This window comes from Mycteria americana, chromosome 11, assembly GCF_035582795.1.
Source record: "Mycteria americana isolate JAX WOST 10 ecotype Jacksonville Zoo and Gardens chromosome 11, USCA_MyAme_1.0, whole genome shotgun sequence".
NCBI lineage: Eukaryota > Metazoa > Chordata > Aves > Ciconiiformes > Ciconiidae > Mycteria > Mycteria americana.
In genome coordinates this window covers 2,632,503-2,651,400 of record NC_134375.1, presented here as the reverse complement: position 1 = coordinate 2,651,400, position 18,898 = coordinate 2,632,503, and the positions used below count along the sequence as shown (strand labels likewise).

The 18,898-nt window shown below is 62.2% G+C and overlaps 1 protein-coding gene and 1 long non-coding RNA gene across 2 annotated transcripts; both read right to left on the bottom strand.

The window, feature by feature from the left end:
• Positions 1-1,942: 1,942 nt before the first annotated feature.
• LOC142415711 (uncharacterized) lies at positions 1,943-17,394 on the bottom strand. The gene is made up of 10 exons (XM_075514375.1): positions 17,213-17,394; positions 16,759-16,897; positions 16,541-16,577; positions 13,667-13,738; positions 13,513-13,584; positions 12,982-13,053; positions 12,727-12,804; positions 12,537-12,635; positions 11,679-11,741; positions 1,943-2,638 (listed from the first exon to the last, which is right to left on the bottom strand). Exons 1-10 carry the CDS (start codon positions 17,392-17,394, stop codon positions 2,292-2,294), a joined length of 1,161 nt encoding a protein of 386 aa, XP_075370490.1. The 3' UTR covers positions 1,943-2,291.
• On the bottom strand, positions 3,820-4,886 carry LOC142415596 (uncharacterized). The gene is made up of 3 exons (XR_012777459.1): positions 4,849-4,886; positions 4,659-4,757; positions 3,820-3,852 (listed from the first exon to the last, which is right to left on the bottom strand). It is a non-coding gene; the product is annotated as an uncharacterized LOC142415596 (long non-coding RNA).
• Positions 17,395-18,898: the final 1,504 nt, after the last annotated feature.

Here is an 18,898-nt window from a genome sequence, read left to right as displayed (position 1 = left end):
TCTACCGGCCATGCAGGAGAATTGTAGCGGGAAGGAGACTTGACCACGCTTCCCCGTTCTTCCAGCTCTTTTATCAGTTCAGGAACAGCCCGCATGGCATCGGAAGGTGACTTGTATTGTAGGGTAAAGGGGCAGGAGCTGGGCCTCGTGCTAATGACCTGTTTGCAACAGGTCACAGTCAGGGATGCGTTGATGCGAGGTAAACGGTGGGGCAGAGCGCGTGGTGCCCCTATTTCCCACTTTCCGCACGAGTCCCCACCCACGACTGACCCTTGAACGCATCCATACCTAACCTATGACGGGGACCTAGAAGTAAGGCCGGACTGTCCGTCCATTAGCTAGAATTACTTTAGCCCTGACCAGGCTGGGGTAGTGACGTGCCATTGCCACCTACAAGAGAAGCGATTTGCTTGCCAAGTCTTCCATCACCTCTCCTGCTCAGTGGTGACGGAGGGTGCTCCCCAGTTTCCCCTTTCTGCTTTCGTCTTTTGCGCAGAGACAGGCTGGGTCTTTTCTATTGCATTGGCTTTAGCTGAGGGTCTCCCCTGGTTTTTCTCCCGTGGGCTGTGCAGCGGTAACTAGCATAAGACAGACGTGGACCTGCTTGAGCGGGTCCAGAGCAGGGCCACAAAGATGATGAGGGGGCTGGAGCAGGAGTCAGTAGCTCAGGTGTCGAAAGTTAGGTCACCTGCATGCTATCAACCAGTCTGTGACAACAGGGGGGGAAGCAAGACTGCAGGCCTGCTGTTCTCTCAACAGGAGGAGGGCATCAACCCCCAAGTCGGTCTAGCCGAGGGTCCCTTGCCTGTGGGTGAAGCCCAAGATGGCACGTAAGAGCAAGGCGAGCATGGGGTAATTCCCCCGTGTGCTCTCCCGTGCCCCTGCGATCTACAGCACCGCTTTTGTGAGCAGCGGAGGGGCCTGGGGACCTCTTGGCTGGCTCCTCGCAGCTCTCCACGCACTCTTTCCAGGCCATGTGCAACACCCCTCGCGGGGCGGCTGCACCAGCGTGCGGCCCCTCGGGGCTTTCTTACCGGGAGAGCTCTCCCTGGCACACGGAGGAAGCCCTCGCTGAAGCGCCGGAGGGAAACACCATCATCCCCGCCTCTCGGGGCGCAGCGTTAAAACCCTCTCCCCCTCGACACTTTTACACCTTGTTGGCGATAGCGGCTGCCATCTAAGGCAAGGCCTGAGAACTAACAACAGGCCCAGCCTCCCTTCAGTCCCAAAAGCCACGTGCTTCCTGTTGTACCCCCCGGCCTGCCTTATCGGGACTAATGCGCGGCCTTGGTTGGAACCGTCTGTTCTGCTTTGGGGTCCTGTGAACAGTGGCCACAGCCTTAGCAGCACAGCTGAACTCTGACGCGTGCTTCAGGCAGCCTTTCAACAGGCTGTGCAAGCAGCGGGGTGCTCACCCCACTTTGTTACTGCCAGGGCAGCAAAGGCCTCGCTCAGGGAGCTTCCTAGCAGGAGGCTCAGCACCCAGACGTGGAGATGCTTTGCAGCACCCCCAGTTGGTGATGTCCCATCAACTAGGGCCCATCAAGGGCCCCTGCATTAGTGAGGACCTTTGCTTTGCCTCCAGTACACTTGCTTGTCAGGCTTGTGTCCCTGGAGACGTTCTTGATGGCTTCCCTCTTTCCCTGGGTATCCCATTTGAGGAGGTCCACGGCCAGATGATCCCGCTGCAATAAAGGTTCCCTCACCCCGTGGACCCCCACCAGTCCGTGCGACTGGCCAGGTGGGGCTCCCGTCGCTGCCTCCCGCACGGTGCGTGGGTCAGGTTGGTGTCGCTGGCCATGGGCACGGGCTCCCGCAGCCCCTCGGGGCCCTGCCGCTGGTCGGAGGAGCCCCGTGCCTGGCTCCTGCCTGCCGACACCGTGGGCATCCGCGGCTGCGCCCGGGCGTGGAGCTCAGCCAGTGCTGGTGCCTCGCGGGCTTTGCTGTTGGTACCACGCAGACACTTGTGCGACAGGTCTCTTTAATAAAGCTCGCTCTTTATTTGGTGCGAGACGGCCGATCCCCGAAGCTGTCGGTGGGGGTTCTGTCAGCACACCCCCAACCCCTACCCGGGCGGGGCCGCCTTCAGCCCTCGCTGACGCTCCGGACCAGCGGGCTCGGGGGGCGCGGGGGCCGTTTCGCTTGGGGCCGAGGCTGGAAGGCACCGGGCTGGTTCTGCCGCTGCAGGGCTTCCGTGGCCGGGCTCGGTGGGCACGGGGGCCGTTTCGGTTGGGGCTGAGGCTGGAGGGCGCCGGGCTGGCTCCGCCGCAGCAGGGCTTCCGTGGCCGGGGTCAGGGGGCACGAGGGCCGTTTTGGTTGGGGCTGAGGCTGGAGGGCGCCGGGCCGGCTCCACTGCTGCAGGGCTTCCGGCGATGGACTCGGGGGGCGCGGTGGCCGTTTCGCTTGGGGCTGAGGCTGGAGGGCGTCGGGCTGGCTCCACCGCCGCAGGGCTTCCGGGGATGGGCTCGGGGGGCGCGGGGGCCGTGGGGACAGCGGGCGCGCCGGTTTTTCAGGCAGGAGCGGCGGCTGCTGGCGTTGGGTCCGGCTCGCAGGGGTGCCGGGGCGGCTGGTCCGGCTGTCCGGGCGCGAGGGCCGCACGCCGCTTTCCAGCTGGGCTCCTGAAGCTGCAGAGAGGCGCCTGTGGAGAGAGGAGGCTGCTGAGGCCCTCGGCTGCAGATGGGACACAGGGCCTCTCCTCCGCGGCACGGCCCAGAGCTGGCACGGCTCCCCAGCACGGGCTGAGCTGCCGGCACAGCTTGGCCGAGGTGGGCACCTGCACCTCATGGCACCACCGAGCAGGGGCATTCCTCTGGGCAGGTTCAGTGGTCAGGAGCAGGCGCTAGCGCGCGCCTCGCTTTCTCGGGCAATCTCAGGCCCCGCTCTTTCTGTTCCTGACCTTGCTGTGCCTATGCCTGTCGCTCCTGGGGGCTGCTCTTGTCCAGGCAGGGTCAGCTGGAGCTAACACTGGCTGCAGTCAGAGCGGGCTCCCGAGAAGGCGGCCCAGGAGTTAAGAGGCCAATTAAAGCATCTGACAACAGCAGAATCCTCAGCAGAGATTTTTGGCCAACCACGAACTCGGCACTGCACAGCAGCCTGACTAGAAAGGCTTCGTGGCTCCGAGCAAGCCACCGAAGGAAGCAGCGTGGGGGGAAAAATCCACGACTCACTGTTTGTTCTTCTTCCGCCGCTGGATCACGATACAGCACACCACTATCGCAAGTGGCAGGGAAACCACGATTGCTGCTGTGCCTATCATACAGCGCCTTCGCACGTCTTGGGGACAGAAGAGGCTTGTGACGCCCTGGGGGTTGTACCCACTCGTGGCTGTCTTGCCGGCCACATCTGGAGGAGCAATTCGGGACGTTAGTCCGTCCTGTGCACCACAGCTAAGCTTGCAGCACACGTTTGCTATGGCCAGGAAGTTCTCTGTTTCCCCCCCGTGCTGGTGCCTGGAGGCACGCTCCCACCCTTTGGGACAGGTTGTCCCACCGAACAAAACTCAGAAGGGCCAGAAGGAGAGCACGGGGCGGGGAGCACAGCTGCTCGACCAGTCGCTCCTTCGAGGCACACGGACAAGAACCATCCCTGCAGCAGGCAGTGCCGCCCCCAACCCTCCCTCCCCCCGGGCCAGCTCCCACACCCCGAGGGGACGGAGTCAGGCCTTCTCGAGAGACACCGGAGCCTTGCTCTCCCCTTCTGCCTTTTCTCCAGCATGGGCACCGCTTGCAGGTGCTCCCAGGGTTCGGGACGTGTCTGCCACCTAGGGACCCCAGCAAGACTGCTCGGTACCTGAGTCTGTTTGAATAAATTCATACACATGGCCGTGGCTCTCTTCTCCGGGCTTTGACCGCACTGGCAAAAAGCAGAGACGACAGGTAAAGCCTCAGCACGGCCCAGGCACAGAGGATGCAGGAGGACGGGGAGGTTCCCTCTAAGCCCCTGCCCAATCTGGGAGTCAGGGCATCGCTCTGGAGCTCAGCTCACGGGAGGGATCCCGCTCTGTGCTGCTCTTGTGCCTTGGGCCTCTAGGGACTCACGGCCAGCTCTGGGACGCCGCTACAGCGGGAGGTACGTTCGTGCAAGAGTCCCATTTCCCATCATCTGCGGAACGTGGTCCAGATGCCTCGACCCCAAAACACTTTCAGCTTTGAGCTTTGGCCGCTGACGTGCCGTGCAAGAGCGGGCACTGGGGCAAGAGCCTGCTGACACGCGGTGATCCTGATGGGTGACACCGGCTGACCACGGGACAACAATTACCGACTTCCAGCATTAGGAGAGGGCAGCCAGCATTGCCTGGGACCTCGCTCCTGCCTGGAACTGGCCCGGGGCAAGCAGTGCTGCGTGTGAGCTGAACACGAGTTCAGCACACGCCAGGCCCCCAAGTCTGCCTACGGACGTCTGCACGAGCCACCTCTGAGCCGTACCGGTAAACCGGGGGCCGCAGCTGCCCCTGGCACTCGGCTTGAACCACAACTGGCAGCAGAGGCTCTGCACCATCTCCGTGGCTCGCCAGCACCTGCAGGGCGTGAAACCCGGCATGGCTGCTGCGAGGCTCTGATCGATCCCTTCCCGCTGCGCAGGCTACAGCGTGTCCAGACGTGTATGTACGACCTCCGGGTACCGAGTCTCACGGCTAAGGCAGAGTGAAATATACCCACCGTGTCCTCTCTCCAGTTGCTCCAGCATTTGTCTTGGGACTTCAGATGGCTCCGGGGACTTTTTTCCTCCTTCAGCTTGGTACTTTGCTCTTGGAGGACCTTAACGGAAAGGATTTGGTTCCATTTCACAGGAATAAATTAGAGAAAACCAGCGCACAGCCTGTGAGGTCAGCAGAGACAGACTACTCACCCCTGCGACGCCAGCCGGGCTGTGGCGCGGCATCCAGCCGAGGAGCTGCAAAAGTCCTCCCCGCAGGCACATCTGTAACTAAACACCCAGAGGAGCTTCCGTCATGTACTGTGATCTACGTCGGCAGAACTGAGTCGCAGAAGCGGTGAGGGGATCACGCAGGGAGAGGGTGCACGCGTAGAAGCGGCCGGCTTCTGGCTGCCCCTCGGGCTGTGAGCTGGCAGCTCTCCCAGGGAGGAAAAAGCCACGACGTACCCATGCCATCTCCCGGAGGCTCAGTCCTGGAACCCAGCCGGGAAGCTGGAGCACCTTCGCCTACAGGCACGGCTGCGAAGAAGCACAGGACGGAACAGCTCCCGTGACACAGTTCAAGATACTTCTTCCGATCGGAATTTGATTTGAATTCCGATTTGAATTGCACTCACTGAGTGCAATTCAAAGACGGGATTACTCCACGGCACTCCTGTCTCCCTTCCACTCAGGAGCGTGGTGCAACGAACCACGCGCGGAGCTGCCGGGACACAGGACTCCCTGGAGCTCACACCGGCTCTAAACTCAACCCCGACAAGCCCGCTGGCTTGGCAGCCGGCACCGGGAGCAGCTCAGGCTCCGAGGGGCCGGCAAAGACAGCTTTGCAAGGCAAAGCGCCCCGGGGCACATCACTGAGCCCGACCCGTTCCCTCTCTGCTCTCCTCCATGTCTGCGCATCGGCCACGGAAGGAGCAACTTGCATTTCACATGGAAGGAAGATTGAAAGGTAAATGCTCCTTCCTCCCACTGACTTACCCGTGGGATTGCTCTCAGGCTCGAGGACAGGAAGAGGCCAAGACGTCGGGAAGCCGTCGACCTTGAGAGGATCTGAAGGAAAATGGCACGTGAATAAGCTCTTGCCTCGCTGTCAATGTCTGTTCTTCCAAGAAAAGGGACATGGAGAACTCACCTCCAGGATGCCCCACGGGCTCCAAACCAACATCCAGCCACGAAGCTGGATAACCGTTGCCACCACCCTCATCTAGAAGCAAGCACAGGTGAGAAACGTTTCCATTGCACGCTGGGATCCACTTCTGCCTTGGTGGACTGCAGGCACTGGAAGGGGGTCAGGGAACAACGTGGGAGCCAGACGTAGGTGGAGATTGCCAAAGCTGCAGAGGGGCCCGGTGGCCTCTTGGCTGGCTCCTTGCAGCTCTCCACGCACTCTTTCCAGGCCATGTGCAACACCCCTCGCGGAGCGGATGGACCAACGTGCGGCCCCTCGGGGCTTTCTTACTGGGAGAGCTCTCACGCACACAGAGGAAGCCCACGCTAAAGCACGGGGGGGAAAAACCCATCATCCACGCTTCTCGGGGAGAAGAGCCCGCTGGCCTGGAAAAGGCTGCACCAGCGCCGCCCGCTTACCTGCTCCCCGTGCTCGCCATGGAGCAGCCCAGGCAACCCTGGCATGCAGGGCCACCAGGAGGAGGAGGACGAGGAGGAGGCGGCGGGCGGGGGCCATGGCCCCCTGCGCTCGCACCATGCTGCTGCTGCTGCTGCTGCTGCTGCTGCTGCTGCCGCCGCTGTAACGGCTGCTGCTGCTGCTGCTGCTGCAGTGGGGGCCGGGGGCTGAGCGGTCGGTGCTTATGGCCGGTGCGGCACTGTGGGGCTCTGTGACCTCAGAGCCCTGCTGTGACCTCACGGCCGGGCCGAGGCTGCGTGGGGACAGCTCTCAGGGCGCTCGTTGAGAGCCGCTGGAGCACAGCCGGGGGAGCTGCCCTCCCGTCGGGCGGCTCTGTCCGAGGGCTGGGACGCAGTCCCACCCGGGGCTGAGCCCACAGCTCTGCCCTGTTTTCCGGGCACTGTCACAGGGGCAGCGAGGAGCTCACAGTCCCCCAGAACAACAGGAAACCCCAGCCAAGGGATTTCTGACCTCCTCGGGTGCTGTTAGCAACAGCTCCTGAGGCTGAAGAGTGAGTGATTTCAGTCTCGAGACAAGTGCAAGACGCCCTCCTGGAGGCAGCTGCCAGGCTGGAGCCCAGTTTGGCGCCTTGGGGGACCCCAGGGCTACCGAGTCGCTTTTGTTTTATGGGAAAGATGAAGCCTTTACTTTTCCATTTCTTCTTCATGTGAAATGTAAGGGAACGCTTTCTGTCGGGGTCCTCAAAGAGCAAAGTCAATCAATAAAACAGAAAAGAAATTCTCTGAAAGTATTTGACATGCCAAACGAAACGCTGAGGGAGCACGCTGCCTGGCCAACCTAGTGGCCTTCTATGGTGGAGTGAGCCCATCAGTGGACAAGGGAAGAGCTAGGGAAGTCACCTCTCTGGGCTTCTGGAAGGCCTTTGACACGGTCCCCCACAACATCCTTCTCTCTAAATTGGAGAGATACGGCTCTGATGGAGGGACCGTTTGGTAGATAAGGAGTTGGTTGGATGGTCGCCTCCGGTGGGTAGTGGTCAACGGCTCAATGTCCAGATGGAGATCAGTGACGAGTGGGGTCCCTCAGGGATCCGTACTGGGACCAGTACTGCTTCTGTAGTATCTTCATCAATGACACAGACAGCACCATCGAGTGCACCCTCAGCAAGTTTGCAGATGACACCAAGCTGAGCGGTGCGGTTGACACGCCTGAGGGACGGAGCCTAAAAAGTGCATCCTTCCCACCTAGTGCTGCCATTCATGGCAAGGCTTGTTCGTTCAGACGACGGACTGCATCCCTCAGACGGGGAGCGGCGGCAGTGAGCGGTTCATTGGCGGTGTTGAGGGCTCTGTAATCTACGGCTAGTCGCCACTCGCCATGAGGTTTCTCTACCGGCCATGCAGGAGAATTGTAGCGGGAAGGAGACTTGACCACGCTTCCCCGTTCTTCCAGCTCTTTTATCAGTTCAGGAACAGCCCGCATGGCATCGGAAGGTGACTTGTATTGTAGGGTAAAGGGGCAGGAGCTGGGCCTCGTGCTAATGACCTGTTTGCAACAGGTCACAGTCAGGGATGCGTTGATGCGAGGTAAACGGTGGGGCAGAGCGCGTGGTGCCCCTATTTCCCACTTTCCGCACGAGTCCCCACCCACGACTGACCCTTGAACGCATCCATACCTAACCTATGACGGGGACCTAGAAGTAAGGCCGGACTGTCCGTCCATTAGCTAGAATTACTTTAGCCCTGACCAGGCTGGGGTAGTGACGTGCCATTGCCACCTACAAGAGAAGCGATTTGCTTGCCAAGTCTTCCATCACCTCTCCTGCTCAGTGGTGACGGAGGGTGCTCCCCAGTTTCCCCTTTCTGCTTTCGTCTTTTGCGCAGAGACAGGCTGGGTCTTTTCTATTGCATTGGCTTTAGCTGAGGGTCTCCCCTGGTTTTTCTCCCGTGGGCTGTGCAGCGGTAACTAGCATAAGACAGACGTGGACCTGCTTGAGCGGGTCCAGAGCAGGGCCACAAAGATGATGAGGGGGCTGGAGCAGGAGTCAGTAGCTCAGGTGTCGAAAGTTAGGTCACCTGCATGCTATCAACCAGTCTGTGACAACAGGGGGGGAAGCAAGACTGCAGGCCTGCTGTTCTCTCAACAGGAGGAGGGCATCAACCCCCAAGTCGGTCTAGCCGAGGGTCCCTTGCCTGTGGGTGAAGCCCAAGATGGCACGTAAGAGCAAGGCGAGCATGGGGTAATTCCCCCGTGTGCTCTCCCGTGCCCCTGCGATCTACAGCACCGCTTTTGTGAGCAGCGGAGGGGCCTGGGGACCTCTTGGCTGGCTCCTCGCAGCTCTCCACGCACTCTTTCCAGGCCATGTGCAACACCCCTCGCGGGGCGGCTGCACCAGCGTGCGGCCCCTCGGGGCTTTCTTACCGGGAGAGCTCTCCCTGGCACACGGAGGAAGCCCTCGCTGAAGCGCCGGAGGGAAACACCATCATCCCCGCCTCTCGGGGCGCAGCGTTAAAACCCTCTCCCCCTCGACACTTTTACACCTTGTTGGCGATAGCGGCTGCCATCTAAGGCAAGGCCTGAGAACTAACAACAGGCCCAGCCTCCCTTCAGTCCCAAAAGCCACGTGCTTCCTGTTGTACCCCCCGGCCTGCCTTATCGGGACTAATGCGCGGCCTTGGTTGGAACCGTCTGTTCTGCTTTGGGGTCCTGTGAACAGTGGCCACAGCCTTAGCAGCACAGCTGAACTCTGACGCGTGCTTCAGGCAGCCTTTCAACAGGCTGTGCAAGCAGCGGGGTGCTCACCCCACTTTGTTACTGCCAGGGCAGCAAAGGCCTCGCTCAGGGAGCTTCCTAGCAGGAGGCTCAGCACCCAGACGTGGAGATGCTTTGCAGCACCCCCAGTTGGTGATGTCCCATCAACTAGGGCCCATCAAGGGCCCCTGCATTAGTGAGGACCTTTGCTTTGCCTCCAGTACACTTGCTTGTCAGGCTTGTGTCCCTGGAGACGTTCTTGATGGCTTCCCTCTTTCCCTGGGTATCCCATTTGAGGAGGTCCACGGCCAGATGATCCCGCTGCAATAAAGGTTCCCTCACCCCGTGGACCCCCACCAGTCCGTGCGACTGGCCAGGTGGGGCTCCCGTCGCTGCCTCCCGCACGGTGCGTGGGTCAGGTTGGTGTCGCTGGCCATGGGCACGGGCTCCCGCAGCCCCTCGGGGCCCTGCCGCTGGTCGGAGGAGCCCCGTGCCTGGCTCCTGCCTGCCGACACCGTGGGCATCCGCGGCTGCGCCCGGGCGTGGAGCTCAGCCAGTGCTGGTGCCTCGCGGGCTTTGCTGTTGGTACCACGCAGACACTTGTGCGACAGGTCTCTTTAATAAAGCTCGCTCTTTATTTGGTGCGAGACGGCCGATCCCCGAAGCTGTCGGTGGGGGTTCTGTCCGCACACCCCCAACCCCTACCCGGGCGGGGCCGCCTTCAGCCCTCGCTGACGCTCCGGACCAGCGGGCTCGGGGGGCGCGGGGGCCGTTTCGCTTGGGGCCGAGGCTGGAAGGCACCGGGCTGGTTCTGCCGCTGCAGGGCTTCCGTGGCCGGGCTCGGTGGGCACGGGGGCCGTTTCGGTTGGGGCTGAGGCTGGAGGGCGCCGGGCTGGCTCCGCCGCAGCAGGGCTTCCGTGGCCGGGGTCAGGGGGCACGGGGGCAGTTTCGGTTGGGGCTGAGGCTGGAGGGCGCCGGGCTGGTTCCGCCGCTGCAGGGCTTCTGTGGACGGGCTCGGGGGGCGTGGAGGCCGTTTTGGTTGGGGCTGAGGCTGGAGGGCGTCGGGCTGGCTCCACCGCCGCAGGGCTTCCGTGGCCGGGGTCAGGGGGCACGGGGTCAGTTTCGGTTGGGGCTGAGGCTGGAGGGCACCGGGCTGGTTCCGCCGCTGCAGGGCTTCCGTGGACGGGCTCGGGGGGCGTGGAGGCCGTTTTGGTTGGGGCTGAGGCTGGAGGGCGTCGGGCTGGCTCCACCGCCGCAGGGCTTCCGTGGCCGGGGTCAGGGGGCACGGGGGCAGTTTCGGTTGGGGCTGAGGCTGGAGGGCGCCGGGCTGGTTCCGCTGCTGCAGGGCTCCCAGGGACGGGCTCGGGGGGCGCGGGGGCTGTGGGGACAGCGGGCGCACCGGTTTTTCAGGCAGGAGCGGCGGCTGCTGGCGTTGGGTCCGGCTCGCAGGGGTGCCGGGGCGGCTGGTCCGGCTGTCCGGGCGCGAGGGCCGCACGCCGCTTTCCAGCTGGGCTCCTGAAGCTGCAGAGAGGCGCCCGTGGAGAGAGGAGGCTGCTGAGGCCCTCGGCTGCAGATGGGACACAGGGCCTCTCCTCCGCGGCACGGCCCAGAGCTGGCACGGCTCCCCAGCACGGGCTGAGCTGCCGGCACAGCTTGGCCGAGGTGGGCACCTGCACCTCATGGCACCACCGAGCAGGGGCATTCCTCTGGGCAGGTTCAGTGGTCAGGAGCAGGCGCTAGCGCGCGCCTCGCTTTCTCGGGCAATCTCAGGCCCCGCTCTTTCTGTTCCTGACCTTGCTGTGCCTATGCCTGTCGCTCCTGGGGGCTGCTCTTGTCCAGGCAGGGTCAGCTGGAGCTAACACTGGCTGCAGTCAGAGCGGGCTCCCGAGAAGGCGGCCCAGGAGTTAAGAGGCCAATTAAAGCATCTGACAACAGCAGAATCCTCAGCAGAGATTTTTGGCCAACCACGAACTCGGCACTGCACAGCAGCCTGACTAGAAAGGCTTTATGGGTCCGGGCAAGCCACCGAAGGAAGCAGTTTGGGCGTAAAAATCCATGACTAGCTGTCTGTTCTTCTTCCACCGCTTGATCATGATACAGCACAACACTATCGCAAGTGGCAGGGAAACCACGATTGCTGCTGTGCCTATCATACAGCGCCTTCGCACGTCTTGGGGACAGAAGAGGCTTGTGACGCCCTGGGGGTTGTACCCACTCGTGGCTGTCTTGCCGGCCACATCTGGAGGAGCAATTCGGGACGTTAGTCCGTCCTGTGCACCACAGCTAAGCTTGCAGCACACGTTTGCTATGGCCAGGAAGTTCTCTGTTTCCCCCCCGTGCTGGTGCCTGGAGGCACGCTCCCACCCTTTGGGACAGGTTGTCCCACCGAACAAAACTCAGAAGGGCCAGAAGGAGAGCACGGGGCGGGGAGCACAGCTGCTCGACCAGTCGCTCCTTCGAGGCACACGGACAAGAACCATCCCTGCAGCAGGCAGTGCCGCCCCCAACCCTCCCTCCCCCCGGGCCAGCTCCCACACCCCGAGGGGACGGAGTCAGGCCTTCTCGAGAGACACCGGAGCCTTGCTCTCCCCTTCTGCCTTTTCTCCAGCATGGGCACCGCTTGCAGGTGCTCCCAGGGTTCGGGACGTGTCTGCCACCTAGGGACCCCAGCAAGACTGCTCGGTACCTGAGTCTGTTTGAATAAATTCATACACGTGGCCGTGGCTCTCTTCTCCGGGCTTTGACCGCACTGGCAAAAAGCAGAGACGACAGGTAAAGCCTCAGCACGGCTCAGGCACAGAGGATGCAGGAGGACGGGGAGGTTCCCTCTAAGCCCCTGCCCAATCTGGGAGTCAGGGCATCGCTCTGGAGCTCAGCTCACGGGAGGGATCCCGCTCTGTGCTGCTCTTGTGCCTTGGGCCTCTAGGGACTCACGGCCAGCTCTGGGACGCCGCTACAGCGGGAGGTACGTTCGTGCAAGAGTCCCATTTCCCATCATCTGCGGAACGTGGTCCAGATGCCTCGACCCCAAAACACTTTCAGCTTTGAGCTTTGGCCGCTGACGTGCCATGCAAGAGCGGGCACTGGGGCAAGAGCCTGCTGACACGCGGCGATCCTGATGGGTGACACCGGCTGACCACGGGACAACAATTACCGACTTCCAGCATTAGGAGAGGGCAGCCAGCGTTGCCTGGGACCTCGCTCCTGCCTGGAACTGGCCCGGGGCAAGCAGTGCTGCGTGTGAGCTGAACACGAGTTCAGCACACGCCAGGCCCCCAAGTCTGCCTACGGACGTCTGCACGAGCCGTGCCGGTAAACCGGGGGCCGCAGCTGCCCCTGGCACTCGGCTTGAACCACAACTGGCAGCAGAGGCTCTGCACCATCTCCGTGGCTCGCCAGCACCTGCAGGGCGTGAAACCCGGCATGGCTGCTGCGAGGCTCTGATCGATCCCTTCCCGCTGCGCAGGCTACAGCGTGTCCAGACGTGTATGTACGACCTCCGGGTACCGAGTCTCACGGCTAAGGCAGAGTGAAATATACCCACCGTGTCCTCTCTCCAGTTGCTCCAGCATTTGTCTTGGGACTTCAGATGGCTCCGGGGACTTTTTTCCTCCTTCAGCTTGGTACTTTGCTCTTGGAGGACCTTAACGGAAAGGATTTGGTTCCATTTCACAGGAATAAATTAGAGAAAACCAGCGCACAGCCTGTGAGGTCAGCAGAGACAGACTACTCACCCCTGCGACGCCAGCCGGGCTGTGGCGCGGCATCCAGCCGAGGAGCTGCAAAAGTCCTCCCCGCAGGCACATCTGTAACTAAACACCCAGAGGAGCTTCCGTCATGTACTGTGATCTACGTCGGCAGAACTGAGTCGCAGAAGCGGTGAGGGGATCACGCAGGGAGAGGGTGCACGCGTAGAAGCGGCCGGCTTCTGGCTGCCCCTCGGGCTGTGAGCTGGCAGCTCTCCCAGGGAGGAAAAAGCCACGACGTACCCATGCCATCTCCCGGAGGCTCAGTCCTGGAACCCAGCCGGGAAGCTGGAGCACCTTCGCCTACAGGCACGGCTGCGAAGAAGCACAGGACGGAACAGCTCCCGTGACACAGTTCAAGATACTTCTTCCGATCGGAATTTGATTTGAATTCCGATTTGAATTGCACTCACTGAGTGCAATTCAAAGACGGGATTACTCCACGGCACTCCTGTCTCCCTTCCACTCAGGAGCGTGGTGCAACGAACCACGCGCGGAGCTGCCGGGACACAGGACTCCCTGGAGCTCACACCGGCTCTAAACTCAACCCCGACAAGCCCGCTGGCTTGGCAGCCGGCACCGGGAGCAGCTCAGGCTCCGAGGGGCCGGCAAAGACAGCTTTGCAAGGCAAAGCGCCCCGGGGCACATCACTGAGCCCGACCCGTTCCCTCTCTGCTCTCCTCCATGTCTGCGCATCGGCCACGGAAGGAGCAACTTGCATTTCACATGGAAGGAAGATTGAAAGGTAAATGCTCCTTCCTCCCACTGACTTACCCGTGGGATTGCTCTCAGGCTCGAGGACAGGAAGAGGCCAAGACGTCGGGAAGCCGTCGACCTTGAGAGGATCTGAAGGAAAATGGCACGTGAATAAGCTCTTGCCTCGCTGTCAATGTCTGTTCTTCCAAGAAAAGGGACATGGAGAACTCACCTCCAGGATGCCCCACGGGCTCCAAACCAACATCCAGCCACGAAGCTGGATAACCGTTGCCACCACCCTCATCTAGAAGCAAGCACAGGTGAGAAACGTTTCCATTGCACGCTGGGATCCACTTCTGCCTTGGTGGACTGCAGGCACTGGAAGGGGGTCAGGGAACAACGTGGGAGCCAGACGTAGGTGGAGATTGCCAAAGCTGCAGAGGGGCCCGGTGGCCTCTTGGCTGGCTCCTTGCAGCTCTCCACGCACTCTTTCCAGGCCATGTGCAACACCCCTCGCGGAGCGGATGGACCAACGTGCGGCCCCTCGGGGCTTTCTTACTGGGAGAGCTCTCACGCACACAGAGGAAGCCCACGCTAAAGCACGGGGGGGAAAAACCCATCATCCACGCTTCTCGGGGAGAAGAGCCCGCTGGCCTGGAAAAGGCTGCACCAGCGCCGCCCGCTTACCTGCTCCCCGTGCTCGCCATGGAGCAGCCCAGGCAACCCTGGCATGCAGGGCCACCAGGAGGAGGAGGACGAGGAGGAGGCGGCGGGCGGGGGCCATGGCCCCCTGCGCTCGCACCATGCTGCTGCTGCTGCTGCTGCTGCTGCTGCTGCTGCCGCCGCTGTAACGGCTGCTGCTGCTGCTGCTGCTGCAGTGGGTGCCGGGGGCTGAGCGGTCGGTGCTTATGGCCGGTGCGGCACTGTGGGGCTCTGTGACCTCAGAGCCCTGCTGTGACCTCACGGCCGGGCCGAGGCTGCGTGGGGACAGCTCTCAGGGCGCTCGTTGAGAGCCGCTGGAGCACAGCCGGGGGAGCTGCCCTCCCGTCGGGCGGCTCTGTCCGAGGGCTGGGACGCAGTCCCACCCGGGGCTGAGCCCACAGCTCTGCCCTGTTTTCCGGGCACTGTCACAGGGGCAGCGAGGAGCTCACAGTCCCCCAGAACAACAGGAAACCCCAGCCAAGGGATTTCTGACCTCCTCGGGTGCTGTTAGCAACAGCTCCTGAGGCTGAAGAGTGAGTGATTTCAGTCTCGAGACAAGTGCAAGACGCCCTCCTGGAGGCAGCTGCCAGGCTGGAGCCCAGTTTGGCGCCTTGGGGGACCCCAGGGCTACCGAGTCGCTTTTGTTTTATGGGAAAGATGAAGCCTTTACTTTTCCATTTCTTCTTCATGTGAAATGTAAGGGAACGCTTTCTGTCGGGGTCCTCAAAGAGCAAAGTCAATCAATAAAACAGAAAAGAAATTCTCTGAAAGTATTTGACATGCCAAACGAAACGCTGAGGGAGCACGCTGCCTGGCCAACCTAGTGGCCTTCTATGGTGGAGTGAGCCCATCAGTGGACAAGGGAAGAGCTAGGGAAGTCACCTCTCTGGGCTTCTGGAAGGCCTTTGACACGGTCCCCCACAACATCCTTCTCTCTAAATTGGAGAGATACGGCTCTGATGGAGGGACCGTTTGGTAGATAAGGAGTTGGTTGGATGGTCGCCTCCGGTGGGTAGTGGTCAACGGCTCAATGTCCAGATGGAGATCAGTGACGAGTGGGGTCCCTCAGGGATCCGTACTGGGACCAGTACTGCTTCTGTAGTATCTTCATCAATGACACAGACAGCACCATCGAGTGCACCCTCAGCAAGTTTGCAGATGACACCAAGCTGAGCGGTGCGGTTGACACGCCTGAGGGACGGAGCCTAAAAAGTGCATCCTTCCCACCTAGTGCTGCCATTCATGGCAAGGCTTGTTCGTTCAGACGACGGACTGCATCCCTCAGACGGGGAGCGGCGGCAGTGAGCGGTTCATTGGCGGTGTTGAGGGCTCTGTAATCTACGGCTAGTCGCCACTCGCCATGAGGTTTCTCTACCGGCCATGCAGGAGAATTGTAGCGGGAAGGAGACTTGACCACGCTTCCCCGTTCTTCCAGCTCTTTTATCAGTTCAGGAACAGCCCGCATGGCATCGGAAGGTGACTTGTATTGTAGGGTAAAGGGGCAGGAGCTGGGCCTCGTGCTAATGACCTGTTTGCAACAGGTCACAGTCAGGGATGCGTTGATGCGAGGTAAACGGTGGGGCAGAGCGCGTGGTGCCCCTATTTCCCACTTTCCGCACGAGTCCCCACCCACGACTGACCCTTGAACGCATCCATACCTAACCTATGACGGGGACCTAGAAGTAAGGCCGGACTGTCCGTCCATTAGCTAGAATTACTTTAGCCCTGACCAGGCTGGGGTAGTGACGTGCCATTGCCACCTACAAGAGAAGCGATTTGCTTGCCAAGTCTTCCATCACCTCTCCTGCTCAGTGGTGACGGAGGGTGCTCCCCAGTTTCCCCTTTCTGCTTTCGTCTTTTGCGCAGAGACAGGCTGGGTCTTTTCTATTGCATTGGCTTTAGCTGAGGGTCTCCCCTGGTTTTTCTCCCGTGGGCTGTGCAGCGGTAACTAGCATAAGACAGACGTGGACCTGCTTGAGCGGGTCCAGAGCAGGGCCACAAAGATGATGAGGGGGCTGGAGCAGGAGTCAGTAGCTCAGGTGTCGAAAGTTAGGTCACCTGCATGCTATCAACCAGTCTGTGACAACAGGGGGGGAAGCAAGACTGCAGGCCTGCTGTTCTCTCAACAGGAGGAGGGCATCAACCCACAAGTCGGTCTAGCCGAGGGTCCCTTGCCTGTGGGTGAAGCCCAAGATGGCACGTAAGAGCAAGGCGAGCATGGGGTAATTCCCCTGTGTGCTCTCCCGTGCCCCTGCGATCTACAGCACCGCTTTTGTGAGCAGCGGAGGGGCCTGGGGACCTCTTGGCTGGCTCCTCGCAGCTCTCCACGCACTCTTTCCAGGCCATGTGCAACACCCCTCGCGGGGCGGCTGCACCAGCGTGCGGCCCCTCGGGGCTTTCTTACCGGGAGAGCTCTCCCTGGCACACAGAGGAAGCCCTTGCTGAAGCGCCGGAGGGAAACACCATCATCCCCGCCTCTCGGGGCGCAGCGTTAAAACCCTCTCCCCCTCGACACTTTTACACCTTGTTGGCGATAGCGGCTGCCATCTAAGGCAAGGCCTGAGAACTAACAACAGGCCCAGCCTCCCTTCAGTCCCAAAAGCCACGTGCTTCCTGTTGTACCCCCCGGCCTGCCTTATCGGGACTAATGCGCGGCCTTGGTTGGAACCGTCTGTTCTGCTTTGGGGTCCTGTGAACAGTGGCCACAGCCTTAGCAGCACAGCTGAACTCTGACGCGTGCTTCAGGCAGCCTTTCAACAGGCTGTGCAAGCAGCGGGGTGCTCACCCCACTTTGTTACTGCCAGGGCAGCAAAGGCCTCGCTCAGGGAGCTTCCTAGCAGGAGGCTCAGCACCCAGACGTGGAGATGCTTTGCAGCACCCCCAGTTGGTGATGTCCCATCAACTAGGGCCCATCAAGGGCCCCTGCATTAGTGAGGACCTTTGCTTTGCCTCCAGTACACTTGCTTGTCAGGCTTGTGTCCCTGGAGACGTTCTTGATGGCTTCCCTCTTTCCCTGGGTATCCCATTTGAGGAGGTCCACGGCCAGATGATCCCGCTGCAATAAAGGTTCCCTCACCCCGTGGACCCCCACCAGTCCGTGCGACTGGCCAGGTGGGGCTCCCGTCGCTGCCTCCCGCACGGTGCGTGGGTCAGGTTGGTGTCGCTGGCCATGGGCACGGGCTCCCGCAGCCCCTCGGGGCCCTGCCGCTGGTCGGAGGAGCCCCGTGCCTGGCTCCTGCCTGCCGACACCGTGGGCATCCGCGGCTGCGCCCGGGCGTGGAGCTCAGCCAGTGCTGGTGCCTCGCGGGCTTTGCTGTTGGTACCACGCAGACACTTGTGCGACAGGTCTCTTTAATAAAGCTCGCTCTTTATTTGGTGCGAGACGGCCGATCCCCGAAGCTGTCGGTGGGGGTTCTGTCAGCACACCCCCAACCCCTACCCGGGCGGGGCCGCCTTCAGCCCTCGCTGACGCTCCGGACCAGCGGGCTCGGGGGGCGCGGGGGCCGTTTCGCTTGGGGCCGAGGCTGGAAGGCACCGGGCTGGTTCTGCCGCTGCAGGGCTTCCGTGGCCGGGCTCGGTGGGCACGGGGGCCGTTTCGGTTGGGGCTGAGGCTGGAGGGCGCCGGGCTGGCTCCGCCGCAGCAGGGCTTCCGTGGCCGGGGTCAGGGGGCACGGGGGCAGTTTCGGTTGGGGCTGAGGCTGGAGGGCGCCGGGCTGGTTCCGCCGCTGCAGGGCTTCCGGCGATGGACTCGGGGGGCACGGTGGCCGTTTCGCTTGGGGCTGAGGCTGGAGGGCGTCGGGCTGGCTCCACCGCCGCAGGGCTTCCATGGCCGGGGTCAGGGGGCACGGGGGCCGTTTCGGTTGGGGCTGAGGCTGGAGGGCGCCGGGCTGGCTCCGCCGCAGCAGGGCTCCCAGGGACATTCTCGGGTATCACGGGGGCCGTTTCGGTTGGGGCTGAGGCTGCAGGGCATCGGGCTGGCTCCGCTGCTGCAGGGCTTCCGTGGCCGGGGTCAGGGGGCACGGGGGCAGTTTTGGTTGCGGCTGAGGCTGCAGGGCTTGCGTGGACGGACTTGGGGGGCGTGGAGGCCGTTTTGGTTGGGGTTGAGGCTGGAGGGCGTCGGGCTGGCTCCACCGCTGCAGGGCTTCCGTGGCCGGGGTCAGGGGGCACGGGGGCAGTTTCGGTTGCGGCTGAGTCTGGAGGGCGCCGGGCTGGTTCCGCCGCTGCAGGGCTCCCGGGGACGGGCTCGGGGGGCGCGGGGGCCATGGGGACAGCGGGCGCGCCGGTTTTTCAGGCAGGAGCGGCGGCTGCTGGCGTTGGGTCTGGCTCGCAGGGGTGCCGGGGCGGCGTGTCCGGCTGTCCGTGCGCGAGGGCCGCACGCCGCTTTCCAGCTGGGCTCCTGAAGCTGCAGAGAGGCGCCTGTGGAGAGAGGAGGCTGCTGAGGCCCTCGGCTGCAGATGGGACACAGGGCCTCTCCTCCGCGGCACGGCCCAGAGCTGGCACGGCTCCCCAGCACGGGCTGAGCTGCCGGCACAGCTTGGCCGAGGTGGGCACCTGCACCTCATGGCACCACCGAGCAGGGGCATTCCTCTGGGCAGGTTCAGTGGTCAGGAGCAGGCGCTAGCGCGCGCCTCGCTTTCTCGGGCAATCTCAGGCCCCGCTCTTTCTGTTCCTGACCTTGCTGTGCCTATGCCTGTCGCTCCTGGGGGCTGCTCTTGTCCAGGCAGGGTCAGCTGGAGCTAACACTGGCTGCAGTCAGAGCGGG